This window comes from Corythoichthys intestinalis, chromosome 5 (genome assembly GCF_030265065.1).
Source record: "Corythoichthys intestinalis isolate RoL2023-P3 chromosome 5, ASM3026506v1, whole genome shotgun sequence".
Classification (NCBI taxonomy): domain Eukaryota; kingdom Metazoa; phylum Chordata; class Actinopteri; order Syngnathiformes; family Syngnathidae; genus Corythoichthys; species Corythoichthys intestinalis.
The window spans coordinates 23,486,321-23,506,840 of record NC_080399.1 but is presented as its reverse complement, the minus strand read 5'-3'; the positions used below and the strand labels follow the sequence as shown (position 1 = coordinate 23,506,840).

Below are 20,520 nucleotides of genomic sequence, written 5' to 3'. Positions count from 1 at the left end.
AACTACAGGCAATGTTTTATGTAATATTCCTAACTTGGATGGCATACAAGCAGGATTGCAGCTATCGAATATTTTAGTAATCGAGTAATCGACTGAAAATTCTATCGATTAATCGAGTAATCGGATAAAACATTTTTTTTGGTAAAGAGAAATTATAGATATACTTGAGAAAAAAAGACATTTAATCCAATATTGAACCATTTTCAGTCAATCGATGTCTTTATTTTCGATGTACATTGTTGAAAACAGCCAACAATTGCATCTAAGATGTGACTAGAAAAAAAATTCACTGCTTTCACTCAAAAAACTTCTAGATCTTATAAAAACAAACAAACATATTTCTTACCTAAAAATGTAATTACGCTCTATAACACACATCACTTGAAAGCTACGTGTTTTTCCCACGTGTTTCAATTTCATTTCCATTTGTGTCAAGCTATTTTTAAGTTCTAGTTAAGTTTTAAGTTAGTCTAAACTGTAAGTACTGATAGGATTTTGAGTTTTTGCAGTGTTCAAAATAAATGTATGATACCTGCTGTATTGGAGCACATTAGGGACCAGTGCTACTTGGTTTTTTATTCAGTAATGACTACTGAGCTAAAACTGACAGTTATGTTTTAATTTTACAACCTCATCACTCTACAGCGCTGTGTTTTTACAGATTAAATAAAGCCGGTATGTAAGACACGTTAGCCACGCATCGACAGTGGTCATAATCAATAGAAACCTAGCCCTCCGAAGGGCTAACGTTACGTGAGCGAGTGACAGTAACGTTATATTTATTAGTGATGAGAAGTCTACTGCTTAAAGATGGCGGCTGTTAATTAACGCTGCCCAGACGCGGCCGAGTCTGTCATTTCGCATCTAGTCCTAAATGCATGCGATATCTATGAGACGCATCGGACACTACCTGCTACCACACTAGCATCCTGCGGCGTATTTTGTAGCGGCTGTCGGCTGCGGTAAGTTAAAAAAAACGTGACGTCAGCGCGTTGTCCCGCATTAAAAGTAGTCCGGGCAAAACGTAATGCTTAGAGCTGCCAAAATTAAACGATTCCTCGAGGTGAATAAAATTCCTCGGAACTCGAGTTACTCGAGTTGCTCGAGTATTCGTTTCAGCTCTATATACAAGTCTATAAACCTACAAATAAAAATGCATAGAAATCCATCTATTTTCTATATTGTTTGCCATTTCTGTCCATGGGTCATTGGTTATTCAAAAATGATTTAAGAAAATAAACAAAAAAATTGTTTGCCTCCAGAGGGCATCATAAATCATTTTGAAATTTACAAAAAAAGCAACTGGTTTCGTTGAAATGGCTCACATATTGTTTTGGTCAAAAGAGAAGGCCATGCTGGCTATGACTGCTAACCAATTGACATAAACATTTATTATTGGCCACCACTCTTTAGGTCTAATTCTTGCCGCACGTGCACACTAAGTGTACAAAGTATAGCTCAAAGCAGCACATCATCTTGCTGAGAGCTCTATTGTAATATTTACTCTCAATCATTTACTTCTTGTGTCACGGGGCGAGAAGTATTCACATTCGCGCACTAAGAGTCACTATCATATTTTTGTCCATATATGGACTGTGCCTCTTTCTCTCAGTGTGTATAACCCAGACAGGCAGCAGAGACAGTAGAGACTTGCAGGGACTCTTTGTGCGGTCCAAATGACGATCTGTGCGGGATATTTCTTTCTGTTGCAGATGGCTGTAAAATGTCTTCGTGTGCACTTTAAACTTAATGGGAGGATGGGATGCACTTCTCCCTGCGTTCGTTCTGAAGATCTCAAGTATTGGTCGGACTTGTGTTCTTCAGAAAACAAATTAAATGTTTAAAAATAAAACTGACTGAATACGTAATAAAAAATATTAGAGTTGTCCGATATTATCTGGTAAGCTGATAATATCGGCCTATAAAAGCATTTAAAAGAGATATCGTTTAATATCGACATCATTTTTTCATTATCGGTTTTGGGCCATGTATGCATGTATTAGGGTTGTTCCGATCATGTTGTTTTGCTCCCGATCCGATCCCGATTGTTTTAGTTTGAGTATCTGCCAATCCCGATATTTAACCAATCCGATTGCTTTTTTTTGCTCCCGATTCAATTCCAATCATTCCCGATAATTTTCCCGATCATATACATTTTGGCAATGCATTAAGAAAAAAATGAATAAAGCTCGGACGAATATATACATTCAACATACAGTACATAAGTACTGTATTTGTTTATTATGACAATAAATCCTCAAGATGGCATTTACATTATTAACATTCTTTCTGTGAGCGGGATCCACGGATAGAAAGACTTGTAATTCTTAAAGGATAAATGTGACTTTGTATATTGTGACTAAATATTGGCAACTTGTGTATTTGTTGAACTTTCAGTAAATTATACTGTAGCCATTTAACTGTTCTGCCCAAATGCATGATGGGAAGTGCAACCATGACTGTGCGTAGTGGCACCAACTGATATATCTTCTCTGTGTTGTGAAATAACATAGGGTGTTAAGAAAAAGATCAACTACAACCTTTCTTCCCCATATTGCTTCCCACGATATTTCTAATTATTGAGAGAGGGACTGTAAGGGTTTAGCCATTATAAAAAATAAAAAAAAGACTCCAAAGACTGCCAAAATTCACTCTACTCATTTTACGCTGCCTTTTAGCTCTATATATAGGTAAAACGGCGCCTTTATAGATTGAATGCGACAATGCGTGAGTGGGTCGTGCAGCACATGCGTTAATTGCGTTAAATATTTTAACGTGACTGATTAAAAAAAAATTCATTACCCCCGTTTACGCGATAAATTTGATAGCCCTACTTTAAGCCAAAACTAAAGACTCTGGATGAGTGTAAGACATTTTGTCTGTAATGTTAAATACAATTAGAAAACGATTTAATTAAAAAAAAAAAAAAAAATTTTTTTTAAAAGGCATGTCCGATATTTTTTTGCCGATTCCGATACTTTGAAAATGACGTGATCGGACCCGATCACATCTTTAGCATGTATGTTGAAGCCTTCTGCTTTTGTACAATGACTGGTCACAGCTTAGCACAGCAGTTATGCTTATTGACCATTAGATGTATCCAACTAAGATGCTTACGATATGTTATGTGAGCAGACCATTTGCATTTATGGTGCAAAAAATTGAATGACGATTAATGATTGAATACTAATGAATATGTTAAGTCCACGACTGCATATATTGGTATCGGTTTGATATCGGTGTCGGATTTTTGGAGTTGGACAATATCTAGGTATCGGTTAAAAAAGGTCTTCATCGGACAACTCAAAAAATATATTAAAAATTACACAGACACTCCTGTACATTGTGTCTAGAAGCAGCGTTTGGATTAAGCACATTTTACACTATGGGTAGTTCAAATGGTAAATGCTGTTACACTTGTATAGTGCCTTTCCACCTTTTAAGGCCCTCAAAGCGCTTTACACTGTCTCCTCATCTACAGTACCTACAGGTGATGCAGCACCAGGAGCAAAGCATAATGTACTGTTAAGGTTGGTTGTTCAAAATGACTGAATAGCTCTTCTTAAAATGTTAACTTTTGTTGTTTTATTATTTCATTCTTTTTGAATCCTCTATCTGAGAAATTAGTCACGGTATGAAAAACTAATGTTACGGTAATTACAACTCAAATAAAACTAATGATTTCAAGAAAAATAAAAACATGGATTGGGCATCTATCGCAGTCAGTGGCACTGAAGCATTATCATACAACAGTAAATAATTTAAATCCATTAAAGCCCAGTTTTAGTCAGTGAGGCTTTCCTTATTAGTCAGTGAGGCTTTCCTTATTCATAGAAGAAAGTGGACATGCCCACAAAAATGACCAACTTACATCAAACACAGCCTTAACTTGTTGCGTGGGAAACAACAGCGATGGAGACATTCCACTGTGGTTTCATTTCAACAGCGAGTGGGCCATGGTGGTTTGGCCACATTTAGGAATGCCTACATCTCCGCTCCACCTGCATTCTTACACTGAAGCCTGTCTGCAGTCACGTTTGATCGGCTGGCGTGGCCGTGGAAAAGTAAAACGTAGGGCCCAGACAGTGAACAATCTGTCAGCTTGGAAACAAAAGAGCAGATGGAACATACCATATCAGTAAGAAAGAAGACATGATAAATATGGAAAAACATATTTGAAGAGTATTATCTTTACTAACTTTGTGGTGGTTGATTTTCTGTTCTGCTTCAAAACAATAATCGAGGAAGCAGAAAAATCACACTTGATTGAAGTCAGATAGATGGATGCATTAAAATGACTTTGAAAGGGTTAATTTATTCCTAAGTGGCATTGTTATTTATGCGCGATTACAACAATAAACTCCCTTTATGTAGTACTGAGGTAACTCAAGAGTTAACATGTTAACCTGCCCAGCCTTAATATTTATGTTAAGTGCATCATAATTTTGGGAATAATAAAAAAACAATGAATTTTTTAAATGAATACCGAGTACTGAGGTTATGGTGCCTCCATAAAGGGGTTAAATGCCATTTGTTGGGGATGTCACAGTTAAGTGAAGACTCTCTACTCACACAGTATCAGCACTTCCACCTGTGGACCGACTGTTTGTTCAGCTCTAAAAGGGGAGTGGAGCCCACAGACTGTCGGTCATCTAACAAGCTTGAAGCAAAGTTTCCAAATTAAGCCTTAAGAATGTTCAGATGGCCAAAGTATTGCGTTTCAACGCGCTGCGATTTCAATCCCAGAAGGAGTTACAGATCAATCCCATTCGGCACTAAGGGTACCCTAGGGTTTACTCGCCATTATTCAGCGCTAATTTGTGACAAACAGAACATTAAAAAAAAAAAAGAAATCACAAGGAATCCTACACAACCATGATTAGTGGCTGTCAAATGAAATTGCTATGATATTCTCACTGTTACTTGTCCAAATTTAGCTTGGGGAAGTTGAAGTCTCAGCCCTATCCCAATATAGCCCTGCTGTCATTGCTGACGGAGAAATATGTTGCATCCTTGCTTACATGTTGGCTAAGGAAGCATACCGCGCACACACAGCAGATGACGAACCACCGCCAACTCTACACGAAGTTCCGCCTACTTATCTGGCAGAAATTGGCAAATTCACCATGAGACTGACGTCACATGAAAGGCCAGGAATGTTAGAAACACTTCCTGCAATTTGACACTTGAAATAATATCTGATAGGAAACACTGAGAGGCATGTTACAGCAACCTCCTAAATCAAAGCACTTCCCTTTTACTATGCAAATAAAGCAGAGGAGCTCCAGTACAGTATGTGACCAACACAGTGCTGATGACTTAAAATAGTCATGTATCGGACACAAGCGCTAAAAAGCTCCATCAGCTGATTAATATTTGGTTTATCTTAGAATCATGTCCATTTTTACTGGTAGGGCTGGCAGCGATCACCCGTCTATCACAGTCAATGGAAGCAAGACAGTTCTCAATATGCCTTCACTATCTTAAAATCTAAGCAGTTTTTAAACTCTCTCTGCATGCTACATGTTTCAGGGTTGTAATGACTTCCGGGACAAAACAGCTTGAAAAGCCAAGTGCTACTTGTCATCTGGAAAATTCCTTGGCTTGCCGCAGGACAAGTATCTTCACACAAGAATTCAGTGGGATTAAATGTGAAAAGTAGGCAGCGCGGCAGCTTGTGGTTAACACGTCTGCCTTACAGATACGAGGCTCAAATCCCCACTTTGGCCTTCATGCATGGAGTCTCCGAGTACTCCGGCTTCCTTCAATGATCCTAAACCATGCGTGGTAGTTTCACTGAAGACTCACATTGTCTATAGGTGTGAATACGAGTGCAAATAGTTGTCTAGATGTGCCCTGCGTTTTTTTCTGAATATCATCACTCTCTCTCTTCAAAGGTTATGTTGGCACATAATCTTGATGAAAGTCTCTCCTCTCTTCTGTGTCTGCTGCTTAGCCTTGGATGAGTGCAAACAACCAAATATGGTGTCCACAGGGATGTCCCAGTACACGTTGGAACTCCACTGAACATCCTTTACTTGCCTTGCACCTTCCCACGTGCCTGACACTGGCGTAGCATCCCAATAAGGATAGGTACGCAAGAAGACTTGTCATTATTCATGACAGCATGTTTAAGTGGCGTGACTGTAACATTATGAAGTCATTCCTTGGTTAAACATCAATATGAGGATATGTGCATTATTAAAATCTGGCAGACGTTGGGGGGGAAAAAAAATCACTATGTCCATATTTGGACTGACTTTTCAATCTTTGCACTTGAAGGACTTTTTACAAGCACAACTTCACAGAGCAATGCTGACACCTGCTGGAAAGAATTTAGAAAGTTATCTAAAGGGACAAAAAAGACAATAGGTTTATGATTTTAGTTTTTATTTTGTGATGAATACAAAAAATACTTTTGTGACCAGATAAATATTATACATAGAGCATCAAGTCATCAAACTAAACGCGGTTTAGCACAACATCAATTCAAAACGTCGACACCCTTCTCCAACATATGCTTGGATATTTGCACAAATCATTCAGACAATACACACACAGTGTTGGGCAAAACACTGGGCCATCATTAGATTTGTTGTTTTAGTAGACAATGTTTTCAGGAATGGAATTTGGACTCAATTAGGGGGAGAATACAAAAACAAGAAATCAATCAATTAGGAAATATTTAAAAAACAAAACAAAAAAAACAACAACTCGCAAACCTTGAACTAATCTTGTTTAGAAAAAAAAAAAAAACTAGTGTTTGTGTCTCTGTCATGTTAACGCTATTACTATTTCCAAACAATGAAACCTTAAAACAACAAAGCTAGTGTTGACCACAGACCGTTGCAAAGCACTGTATCTCAGAGCATAGACTTCACTATCAGTTGACAGGAAATAGGGCGCCGGGCAGTTCCGTAGGGGACCTATTTTCAAAAACCTAAAATTAAAATATTTTCAAAACCAAAGCTGCTAGCAACCTAAAACCAAAACAAGCACCTCCCTTTGGCATATACTGTATGACTCTCCATGAGCAGCGGTATAAAACAATCCAAAATTGTTCCCTAATAAAATCCCGATGAATTATTTTTTACAAAAGTATAACAAAACTTAAAGTGGTTATAAAATTCTCAGATTTGATCATAAATGTTTTTGCTTGAAATGGTGCCCTATTTTTTTTTTTTAAATTTAGTGCAATTATGACATTAGATTTCAACAGCTAATAAATCACTCAATTTTCATATCAGAAACTTAATACTTGAGGAAAGCATGCAGAATCATCTTAATTTTAGTCAACTAAAGCAAAAATTGCATTTTTCTATACAATGTATACAATCACAACTTATTTAGATTGAATTCCGATGTTGGCTATCTGGCCCTCGTCGTTTTTAGATTTAAATGTTACATAAATAAAACACGTAAAAGGCGATTTTTTTTGTATGGACGCAGAAATGTCTAAATTACTAGTTTTTTTTTTTTTTTTACCAAAAAACGGGCAGTTGGATGAAAATTACCCGATTATTTGAACGTAAAGTCACATTATTGTGTATTGATACAAACTGCAACATGGCGGCCATCACAAAACAAAGAGCTTTTTAAGTTGAAAATTCTTGTGAATAAATGCGTAAATCCTGGAATTTCTAAAAACAGTCTAGTTTCTTGGTTAAAAGCAAAAAACCAAGCAGTTATCATTCATTTTACGTAAATATTTAAAGCTAAGGTTACCTTTTTTCTAGTCATTTCCAATGTTTCAAAGTTTATGCATGATGCTATTTTATATAATAATTACCTTGAATCCTCGACCAAATTAGTCTTGAAGCACTCCTGCCTGCTTGTATGTACTAGAGCAGGGCGGTAAACCGAAAATTTACCGTCACCGAAATTCTTCACGATGACCGACGTAATTTTGACCATGTCGGGAAATTCGGTAATTTATTAAAACAAGAAAATATAGTCTTTTCATCCCACTTTGACTCTGTGTTGTTCGGCTATGTTCATTCCCCTTTAAGAAAGCAGACAGTGTGCTTACGTAGGGAGTCACGTGGTTTTCAGGAAGCCAAACAAACAGAAGCCCGGTAGGCTAACGTCAGCGGCTAACGCTACAAGTAAACGGGATCGAGTCGGGCTTAAGTTAGCTTCGCCAAACTTTCACCCGACATTATGTAAACTCTTGGCGGGTTCCAGACGGGCTTTCACCCGCTGTCCTCCCTGGTTCTCGCGATTTCAGGAGAGGATGCTTTCAGTGCTTTCTTCAGGTAGCCAAGCCACAGGCTAACGCTAGCGGCTAACAGCGGCTACAAATGAATGTGAAAGAGTCGGATAGCGGCTCTAACCTTGTCGAAACGGCTGAAATTAATGAGTGGACTGGACACGGACTTCATGTAGCAATCATTATGTCGTCGCGTTATTTGGCATCTGTGTGATTTCTCTGAAAGCTTTCATGACGGTAAAGCACTCAGCATAAAGTATAATCCAACAGTGAAGCCTATATATAATTTGACAGTTTAATGGCCACAGCTATTTTTCTGTATGTGTTTGCTTTATTCTACCATCATAAAACCTTAAATATTTCAATGGCATCAGAGCAATACAGCTTTAATCTGGTTGTGTGTGTGTGTGTGTGTGGGAGGGGTGCATGTATTAAAAAATGTTTCGGGAAAAAAAAAAAACCTGAAAACTTGACGTAAACACTTGTGTTGAATAATTATGTCACAGCAGCCATTACCAACAAGTTGTCTGAAGTGTACTGTTAAAGCTGCAAGTCATTTGTGTTAGAATAACATGTTTGCACAGATGTCATATTGTTTTTTTATAATGTTGTACATTTTTCAAGTCACACAAGCTGTTATAAATGTTCACACTAGAATTCTTATTGTTTACAAGATTTTTTTTTAATACTTAATGTTTAGACTGCATGTGCAATTGTTAAATTGAAAGCTGGTAAATAAATTTAACGAGAAACAGTTAATTTGTATTCCATGCATTGATTCAAATTTTCAAATTATATAACAGTCTGCTTGGGCGTATTTATCGTCATTTATCGCTATCGAGGTACAGCTGCTCAATTTATCGTGATACGTACTTAAGGCCATATCGCCCAGCCCTAGTATGTACTATAACTTACGTTCTGTTTCCACCTAAATCCGGTGTTAGAACGCAGCGTCTGTTTGAGTTTATCGCAGTGAAAGCTTCAATGATGCTCTGCCTAGCCCTACAGGAGGCTGTGGCGCAATGTCTGTAGGAGCTGTCTCGTCCACTGATAGTGAAGTCTACGCTCAGGGTAATTTTTTTACTGGTAAAAACAGACATTTAAAGTGGTTAGATGACAGACAAGGAAACAAGAACAGCCAAATGTCATGATTTTTTTCCCCCCAAAACAACTTCTCATAACTTCAAACACAAACATGCTCAAGGAATGCAGTTAGTATTCCATCAAAGATTCTAAACTTCAAGGTATCCACGATAGCAATATAGGCAGGTATAGGCCAGCAGCCAAGGCATTGGATCGTATGGCAAAGGACTCCTCTTGCACTCAAGCCTTGACGGGGAATGGCAAAATGTTGTCAAGGCTCAAGCACCAACCAGTACTGATCTTCAGCTGCTTGCACGACACACTCAAATAAGGCACTAAGACACAACGCAGGAGATATCCCGCTTGGAAATTCCCAATATTTAAGATGTCCTGAACCCGGCTCTTCAACCAGAGCTTTAGTTTGTTACCTTTTCAGTGTGTGAAGGAATGTCTTATTAGATTGAAAACAACAAAAGCTTTCTAAAGCGATTGCAGGGCATCCAATAGGGTCGTTTCATTCAAGATAACCTGTAGCCAATCCCCATAACAGTGCAAGACCTACAACAGCTAGCCAGTGTATTAGTACAGTGAGTCTACATTAATTATTGAGGAAAAACATGTATGTTATGTGCCTTAAAGAAGCTATGAACCGTATTTAATAGGGGTGTAACGGTACACAAAAATCTCGGTTCGGTACGTACCTTGGTTTTAAGGTCACGGTTCTGTTCATTTTCGGTACAGTAAGAAAACAAAATGCAAAATATAAATGAATTCTGAATTCTGCTCAAAAAGTAGCGGGTATTTAAAGGTAATCCAACAACAATTTGCCTTTCAGACGCCGCGTATTGGTCAGCTTTCTTTCTGAAAGAAAAAAGAAGTCCTGTGCTAAAAAGAAAAGCAATCCCAATGACAAAGATTTTAACATATATTTTACAAATGAAATGCCTCAATGAATCATTTTTTTTCATATGAACGGTTTTCAAAAGCTTTATTGGTGGATTTTCTCAAGTTAAAGCGCCACACAGAAATTATTAAATTTAATTGTGTAAGCAGGATCTGTGTATTATTCATATTATTTAATTACAGGTGGTTTAGCTCATTTCAATTTATTTTATTTAAATGGGCTATTATTTATTTTATTATGTGTTTATATTTTACAAATGTGATGTAGTATTTATTTATATTGTATATTTTATGTTGTATAACTTTAGTTCCTATGTGAATATTAGTTCCTACTTGTTTTGTTGTGGTAGGAGGGTTTTGTATTGAACACGGGGCCGTGTTGGTTATCATTATAGCAGAGACGACAGCAGTAAATCAACAAAGACAAGTCAACTGTGCCCTGATCTACCACTCAAGAGATCTGATGGACTCAAAAAGTGAGTTACGATTGCATATTAGTTTGAAAATCGACCGGATCCACCGTATTTTTACACGAGTGACTTCCGGTCTGCCCGATCCTAGCTACCGGTAGTAGTATTGACGCAGGAGGCTCACGTCTCGCGTCAAATAATAAACTCTGCCGTTCTTTTCGCGTGCGTCGTGTTGAACAGCTTCTGGGACGCGTCTAACACGTGGCCGCACTGCGACTGGTGTGCATTGGCTGATTGACTTTAACGCCCGCGTTTCACTGCGTTCTCGCGGCGGCCACGTTATCGCGCCATTGACGTTTCTGGGTTATACTGTCCTACCGTGTTGGTCCTCATTATAGTAGAGAAGACGGAGTAAATATAATCTACACAAAGAAACTGAAACCCGATCGACTCACAGCCTCGAAAATAAAGGGTTACATCACGTCAGAAACTCGTTCGGTACGCCCCTGTTCCGAACCGACCACTACGTACCGAAACGGTTCAATACAAATACATGTACCGTTACACCCTTAGTATTTATTATAAATGTAATTATTCAATATGACAAATGAGCTGTTAAACTTGAGCCTTATGATTAAAATGCCCACCCTTTCACAAAAAAAATAGGCCGGTGTAATTTCATTTGCGAACTAAAACATTTTTAATGTCCAAACGTCTGATGTTTCAGTACTTTTTTCAAGAGGTACGGTTCTCCATCATTGAGCTGAATGGAAAAATTCCTAAAAGATCAATGAACAGTTCTTTCTTGAACCATTCTTGAATCAAACCAGATGAAAATTTTGCCATTCAGCACATGAAAAAGAAAAAGCGTTTTAATCTCCAACACATGCGTTCAACATGTAAAAGATTTTCGAATTTAATGTACCAATAAATGTTATACTGTAGTGCATTTATAGTACATAATGATGCGAGAGAAAATCTTTTTCTCACAAAACTTGAAAAATGTTTGACACAAACTAATGCACTACTGCATATAGTATGAGCCATCATAGTTACACCTCATTTAAAAAACATTTGTGTTCTTCAAATGAAATGCTATGAGAGTAAAATGCCCATTGAAAGAAGGCAAGATTCAGAGTTTTCATGGCAAAATATAACAATTTACCCATACAGTATTTCAGCATACAGTATTTGCCATATAGTTTTTTTTTTTTTTTTTTGGAGCATGTGGCCGCATGGATTTGTGCATGCAACTGGGCTTCAACAATGCTCATATTGCTCATCTCATTTTTTTTTTTTTTTGCTGGAAAATAGTTTATTTTGAATACAATACAATATAGTACGCTTTTTTTGTTGCACTTCCTAGTAAATTACGATAACATATTGCTAATCAATACTTTGAAATGACTTGTGCCTTACAAATTTTGCTGATAGATAGCAGATATTATTTGCTATAAGTAGAATGGAATGCCCTTGTTTTGGAAATATAAGTGGTGAAAAATACACATCTTAGGTCTCACATGCACCATTAGCTGTCAATTAGAGTGATACTCATTTTTAAAATTAAATAACACTTCCAAATGGACTTATGCTAGCAAAACGTTTCCTTACGATATATTTTAAAATCAGAACAAACCAGATGTTGAATAGCATCTTTGTTTTCAGTGGTTCACTGTGATGCTGAGTACTTGTATTATAATGACCGCAAAAAATTACAATGACAAAGTCAACAAAATTGTTGCTCTCCTGTTTTTTTTTTTCTTTTTTAGTTTTTTCTTTTTTTTTAAAGATCGAGTGATAAACAAGCAGATTATTGTGTTTATCACAAGAGACAACTTTCTTGCTCACTCATAAGATATGTCAAGAATAAATATTCATTTTCTTTTAGATTTTGCTGGCAGCCCCAAAATTCACATCCAAGGATTTTTTTCAAAATTCAAACAATTTTGATTATTCAGAGAAACGTAATTTTAAAACATTATTTTATCCCGAAAAACAGATTTCATTGGCTCAGTCGGAACATGTTTAGCATTAATAAGAGTTTGTACACAACAGAATGTCATGGCAAGATTGCCATTTCCCGTGTTTCGGAAAGAGCTCTTTATTTTTATATTATACGTGATAAGTGCCATTACGCTCTACTACTCTATTGGTTAGTAGCTTCATTGATATGTATAGATCTGATGGTGCATGCAAGCCAGTGGTGAAGTGAGCCCTCCCCTCCTGCCTTTGTTTTGGTCCTTTAAAATATATTACGAAAAGCTCCGGACCCTTAGCTTTACTCTGCCACAATTCTATTTATGATTATTTGCTCACTGACTTTAAAACATTCAGTAACAATGACAGATTTTTAGCTTTTCTGCATTCTCACGTCATTATTGTTACGTTAATGACGCAGTAACACCAACAATCAACGTTTCACACAAGACTTAATCGCAATGTCTCAAACGTTGCCATCATTTATCTAAATATTAGTGCATGTCACTGACACGCACTTACACACACGCACACATACACGACAAAGCACAGGCACTTGGTTGTCTTACCAAACAGGCCTGTTTCAAGTGCTGTATAATCCTCTGGTATACAAGAGAGTAGAAAAGAGCCAGTGGCGCTGGCGTGAGAACGTCCCATTTTGGCCGGGCGTCAACCCTCGTCCTCCCTCAGCTCGGTGGGCAAAAACTTGTACTGCTGCTGTCGGATCTGCGCCAGCTTTTTCCGGGCTTCCTCCAACTCACGCTCCTTCCGCAGCATCTCTTCCTGAGCCGCAATGATCTGAGAAAGAGGGGAGACAAGTCGCTGACACCTTTGCTCTTAAATATCAATTTTCAAAAGGACTTGGATAGTCGAACGACTCTGCCTCAGACCTGTGAGCCGCATTTGCTACACTTTTACGTGAGAAACACCACAAAAATAACAAGGTAGCACACACTCTAAACAAAACATGATAAAATAGTGGCAGCTGAGGGTGACAGAATATTACTGGAACAATAAAACGGGAAAACAGTGAAATACACGTAAAAATGGTATGGTGCTTCAGTAACTGTAAAAGATACAGTAATAAAAAAATATTGTAATTACTTTATAATGTGATCCAAATGTCACTGGTCTTCATGTTAACGACACTCTACTCCTTTTCTTACTCTCCTGTTTCCAACCAGGATGGGACCTACTCAGTCATCTTGGCATTCGGGCGTGCTGACTACCGAGCTAAAGAAGAATGGTTGACGGAAATGCTGTGCGTATTGAAGGTTAAGAAAACCTTACTCCCTGAGAGCTTAAAAGAGTATACCAATAGCTGAAACTGCAGAGAAAAAAGCTTAGTAGTCAGCATGCTTAACTGCCACAGTGACAATGCAGATTAAAAGCTTGGTTGGAAACACCAGTTAAAATGTAGTTCTTTTTACAGTAATTTGTAGGGTTGTCCCGATCCGATCACGTGACTGTAGATCGGGCCGATCACGCAATTTTTCAGAGGATTGGAATCGGGTGAAAAGGATCGGGTTTTTAATTAAAAAAAATGTTTATCTTAGGGCTGTCAAATTCATTGCGTTAACGGGCGGTAATTAATTTTTTAAATTAATCACGTTAAAATATTTAACCTATTTAACGCATGCACGGAATAACCCACTCATGCATTGCTGCAAACAGACTACAATGGCGCCGTTTTTTGTACATTGAGCGCTAAGAGGCAGAGAAATGCGAGTGGACAAAGACATTCAATGTGACTGCGCCATTTATTAGTATAAGCTTTGGCAACTCCTTCACAACAATCATAATTGTTGTGGCGAGCGACGTGGTGAAGAACGGCAGGCGATGATCTTTTTATTAATACGCATAAATGAACACAACGCAGATCATATACCATTTGCAGCCAACACTGACAGTCATGGTTGCCCAACTTCCCATCATGCATTTGGGCGGAACAGTTAAGTCGCTACAGTATCATTTACTGAAAGCACAACAGAAGTCGCTACAGTATCATTTACTGAAAGCATAATAAAAATAACATTTCTATCTCTCAAAAAAAAAAATGTTCACAAAAAGAAAAGCGCTCAATGCAAAGAGAACTGGCATTCCCAATCAAAATAGCTATGCAAAATACAATAAAAATTAGACTATGGTCAAACTCTATTCAAAAATTTTGTTTAGCTCAACAAATACACGAGATGGCAATATTTAGTCACAATATACAAACTATAACAGGTCTTGTACGATGTGAAGTCAACACTCAAATGAACATAAGGTACAATGAACCCGGAAACTACGGCGTCAGTCAAGGGGCAAAACACACTAGAAAAACTTAGATTAGAAAAACTTAGCTAGATCTGTAATTAATTTAAAACTCGCCCTTGACACCTTGTGGTGTATTTCAATCACTACCTTACGTAGTTAAAGACACTGTGGAAAAACGGGTGTGACGTCACCACTCGGCGACGTCAACAATGGCGAGCTATTAGTTTATTTTTTTAATGAAAATTTTACAAATTTTATTAAAACGAAAACATACAGAGGGGTTTTAATATAAAATTACTATATTTTGTACTCACATTTATCTTTTAAGAACTACAAGTCTTTCTATCCGTGGATCCCTTTAACAGAGAGAATGTTAATAATGTTAATGCCATTTTGTGGATTTATTATTATAATAAACAAATACAGTATTTATGTACAGTATGTTAAATGTATGTATCCGTCTTATCTTTCCATTCCAACAATAATTTACAGAAAAATATGGCATATTTTAGAGATGGTTTGAATTGCGATTAATTACGATTAATTCATTTTTAAGCTGTGATTAACTCGATTAAAAATTTTAATTGTTTGATAGCCCTAGTTCTTCTGCTTCATGCTCGTGCAGCCACTTATGTTCCCTCCCTGGGGTTTGCAAAGTCAATGATGATTGACAGGTTTATAGCTTTGATCTGGCGAGTGAAGGCTCTGTAACTCAATGATCAAAGGCACAAATGTGTTAATCATCGTTTAGTCAATCTTTGTTGTCTAGAGGCTGTTCTCGGCAGCGTGAGTGAATTTGAGTGGACTCACTCATATGATATGAATGTTATGGAGAGTGATTAAAAGTCCATCAGGGCCGAGAACGAAAAGGGGTATTTGCCATTTGGCATTGTGTTTTGCCATGTGGCATTTTTTTGCCATGTGGTAAAATGGATTTTGCCATGTGGCATTTTTTCTTTGCCCTTGTGGCATGTTTTTTTTGCCATTTAATATGAATGGAAATTTAGACGTGCATAACCGTCAATGGCATAGCCTGACTTGGGTGCCAGTTGAATGTCAATGTGCTGTAATAATAAGTGGATGGTCAAAAATCACAGCGACACGTTTCTCTGCCATTCAAAGTGAATGGAAAATTTGGACGTAAAAATGCCATATGCCCCCAAAGTGCCACATACAAAAAAAAAAAAAAAAAAAAAAATGCCACAAACCAAAATCCATTTTGACACATACGAAAAAAATGCCAAATGGCAAAATCAATTTTGCCACATGGCAAAAAAAAAAAAAAAGCCACATGGCAAACAAAAAATGCCACATGGCAAAATGCATTTTGCCACATGGCAAAAAAAAAATGCCACATGGCAAAATTAATTTTTCCACATCGCAAAAAAAATGCCACATGGCCAAATCTATTTTGCCACATGGCAAAAAAAACTGTCACATGGCAAAATCCATTTCGCCACAGGGCAAATACCACTTTTGGTTCTCGCCATCTCTCTAAAAGTATGGGGTTAAACATGATGCAATGAAAAATGTGGGTGCGCCTTCATTTTTTGCTAAAAAAGTTAGGCGCACCAGTGCAACCAATGCAAAAAGTAAGTGTGGGACCAAATATCGCAATGTTAATTTTTTTCCAATACCATTCAGGCCTAATTTATATATATACTGTATATATATATATATATATGCGCCTGCATGTTTATATATATTTACTTTTTAAGGGTCAAAAAGTAACAAAATAATCCAGAAATACAATGGCATTGCCAAAAGATACAAAAATATATACGTTTTACACTCCGCAACACTCCTGGAAAAAGCAAAAGAGGGAGTACTGTAAAAAGTTGAGTACTGTAACATTTTTGGAAATTTTGTTCACAAAAAACCCCAAAACAAAAAAAAAAAAACAAAAAAACTTTTTTTGGGTATCCGACTCTCAAAATCAGGTGACTTGGACTAGGATGCAAAAATATGCAATCGGGACATCCCTAGTAATTTGAATGTTAATTTTACAGTAACCCCTCTACAGGTTTCCTCTTTTTTAAACATTAAAATTCTGGCAACCAAAGCTGTCAGTGTTTTAATGTAAATCTACTGTTTTTAAGAATTATCTTTGTTTGAATGTCTCACCTGAGCGATACCGCCAACAAATTTAGTCTTCACCACGACATTGTCATCTTCTGTCTTGTCGAAGGCAGCTTTCTGAGCCGCCTTGACCAGGTTGTCCGAGGCTCGCTTCACCGCGTTGCCGGCAGCCTTTAGAAAGAAAAAGAGGATGTGTCAGAATGAACTTATTCAGTGCCATTGACCATGATAGACGTGCAACTCTGTGGCTTATTTCATCCTTTTGGTGTGATTTTAAATGTATCACTTGTTCATTCACTTGCAAGCCCTCCCAACTGGACGTCTGTTTCGGTCAATGGCAGCCAACGAGTTAATATGCACACCTTTTAAATGGGCATTAAATATTCTAGCAGCATGTTCTACCTGTAATCTCTTCATGGCCTCAGAATCGTGGTCTGCTTTCACCTTGCAGGCCACCAGCAGCTGAGCAGTAGAAGCAGCCACCTGCTTGGCTGAGCAGATGAGCTTCTCTTCGCTGGCATGGCCCTGAACGGATGCGTTGGCTGCCTCACACAGATTACTTGTGGCTGCAGCAACCATCCGGGCCTTCCGCAAGTGATGTGTCCAAAAAATAAGATTACACTCAGCAGTATCTGTGTTTAGTTCTCTCTGACTGACTGTAAGACAACAATACTCACTGCAGATATGAGTCCCTGTGACCACTGTCCATCATCCACCGCATTGGCTAGGTTAGATCCAACCTGAAATTGACATTAGGTAAACTTGTGATTTGTATCCATTGTGACACATTTCTTTCATCGGTCTGTAAATTATGAGTTATTTACATTTAATAAATTACTTTGTATATGCTTATTTATTTATTTATTGTCATCATCATCGGTATCATTGCAGTTACAAGCTTTGTGATATGATTAACCCGAAGAAACAAAGCTGAAGAAAAAGACAAGGGCTGACGGGAGAAGCATATGCTTATCTAGTCCGGTCCCCTTCAACCAACCAAGGACGCACAGTCAATACATGGTAGCATTATACATTGCGATACAGGAACAGTTTTTTTTTTTTTTTTGTCTTCACATGAATTTTCTTCCCAAAAGTCATTGATTGGACGTAACACTTAGGCGTAAGAGCTTTTGTGTGTCTGTACGCGGGGTTAAATTATGGAACAGTCTGAGTTCATCACTTAGAGAGTGTAAAAATATTCACATATTTAAGTTGCACTATAAACAATTCATTTGGTCAAAATATATTTAGGGAGGGTCTTAAATGTATATATATGTTTGTGGAAGTCTTCTTACCATATTGGTATGGATATACGAAATATAAGTGTGTGCGCATATGTATATAATTACACACACACTTATATATACACATATATACATATACATATTTTTGTTTTGTTGCTCTTTGTTTTCTCCATTGCTGACTGAGGGAATCGGTATTGAGGGTTCTGCCCTCCCGTTACATGTGTCGGGGAAGGATGTATACTATGTAACTAAAAAAAAAACAAAAAACAAAACAGGTTGCAGGAAAATAGCTTATTTATTTTGATGATAATTGAGAACTCGGGGTGGGATTTAATAAGTTTTCCTCGTCCCACTCCCTTTCAGGCATTTTTTTGTTTTGTTTCTTTTTTTCTCTGTGTTTCTTGAAAGCAAAGAATTGAATTCGTGAAGATGAATGTAACTGCCTGAAAAAAAAAAAAAAAAAAAAAGTTGTCGATCAACTGTGAGTTCATCGATTAGTGTGATTGTCAGATTTGTGAATCCAGACGTGAAGGTGTTGACCAGACATGGGCGTTGGCTCGATGTAGGTAGCATTGTTGGGGGGGGGGGGGGGGGGGGGGATTCTGTCCAGAGAACTCAGCGACCAGTTCAGCAACTCCATTGTACACAATTGTTACAGTTCAAATCATGTGGACAGCATGCAAGTCAGCAGTTAATGTTCTGCATTTACTACGGGGCTTATTTTTAGGGCATGCTATGTTGTGACTACTTTATCTTTGCCCCTGACATTCCTATCATTTATTTGTTGTGGGAACACTATGTTGTGTCTGTGTGTGTGGCAGTAGTTTCATAGTATTACGGTCAATCATGGTTCCGACTCAGAATACTATTCTTGTATATCCTTTTAAAGGCAGCCAGTGACCCTATGCTGGTCAGTGCTGGGTCAATAGCATTCCAGAGGTGAGCACCAATGTTAGTAACCGAAAATGATTTTAAGGTAGTTCTAACTTTGCGATAAGTAAACAACCTGCTCCCTCTCAAGTCATAATTGGATTCCCTCACTTGGAATCTAATTTGTAAGCTAGACGGGAGACAATTTGTGTGTGCCTTGTACATCATCTGAACAGTTTTGAAGTGTATCAAATCATAAAATTTTAAAAGCTTGGATTTGAAGTAGAGCTCATTTGTGTGTGATCTGAATTTTTACTGTATTTATCTATCCACCCTGAGTACATTCGGTAAGTTTGTGAGTAAATTGATATGAGATTGTCATTATTTATTCTGATCTGACCTTGCCCTGTGCCACCAGCTCTCTTTGAGCTGCTGATGCAGACTTGACAAGAGCGCTGGTCGCTGCAGCAATGGACTTCGCTGCTTCGAGAATCTGCTCCTCAAAATCCAGTGTCTCGTCCGCCTGCTGGAAGTAGAGAAAAGAGAAATTTAGAGAAAAATCTAGTTTCATAACATGACTTTCTTCTTACAAACATTGTATGAGGCCTTATTTCAGCCACTGGGACTTAATTAGACCTGAAGAACATCAGTGATCTAAGGAGTATTGTAATGGAAAACGCTGAGAAGTGTTAAAACATGATTTCACAGTTGTGTAGACCCCTGCATATTTGCTCCTTCTCTATCTCTTGTCTTTTCTTCTACATGACCACCACTTATGAACACAGTGATTTTTACGCAATCAGCACTTATTCTGTTTTTTTTTTTTTTTTTAAACATATATTTTTTTACTATTCACAGTCAAGCTTGGTCCATTCTTTTATTTCCATTTAATTTTATTTTTATTATATCTTTTTAAAGGTATTTCACTATTTGCAGTCAGACTTTGTCCATGTAATTTAATAATGCATATTTAACCCTTTGTTGATTATTGCTAATTTGATTCATTTTTTTCATCAGTTAACTCAGTGGTTCCTAAACTTCTTTTGCAGCAACTCTTTTGGAATGATGAAATTAATTTTAAAACCCCCACACGCGCACACACAGTTTTTCAATAAATACGCATACACTTAACTAAACGCAATTTTGTTGTTTCACCAAATTCCATTCAGTTTGTTAGTTATTTGGTTGTGGCAGGGCTCTGGAGTGGCTAAGCTAGCGCGAGTCAATGGTGCTTGCTAGCATGCCAATTAGCTTAGACACTTTGGAGCCTTGCCACTAACAAATAACTGACAAACTGCACAGAATGTGTTGAAACCAACTCTACTGACTAATTAAACCTCCACTAAGTCTAAAATTAAGCCTAATGTCAAAAATTCTGAACTTCCCCTTTAATCCTGAAAAGTGTTCATGATGTGTTCATGATAGCCCCCCCGCCAGTTTGAAAACCACTGAGTTAACATGTAAGGGTGACCAAAGGTCGTCTTTT

General features: G+C 37.6%; 1 protein-coding gene across 3 annotated transcripts in view; it reads right to left on the bottom strand.

Moving 5' to 3' along the window:
• Window positions 1-2,833: 2,833 nt before the first annotated feature.
• Window positions 2,834-20,520, bottom strand: part of tln2b (talin 2b) — a 206,737-nt gene continuing 189,050 nt past the window's right edge. For 2 of the 3 annotated variants that reach the window (XM_057837617.1, XM_057837618.1), the window contains exons 53-57: window positions 19,435-19,560; window positions 17,598-17,660; window positions 17,323-17,505; window positions 16,966-17,091; window positions 2,834-13,380 (exon numbers count right to left, since the gene is read on the bottom strand). In XM_057837617.1, coding sequence (XP_057693600.1) covers window positions 13,252-13,380; window positions 16,966-17,091; window positions 17,323-17,505; window positions 17,598-17,660; window positions 19,435-19,560 — 627 coding nt within the window. In that variant the 3' untranslated portion in view covers window positions 2,834-13,251. The remainder of the gene's footprint in view (window positions 13,381-16,965; window positions 17,092-17,322; window positions 17,506-17,597; window positions 17,661-19,434; window positions 19,561-20,520) is intronic. The other variant, XM_057837619.1, reaches the window with a different exon arrangement.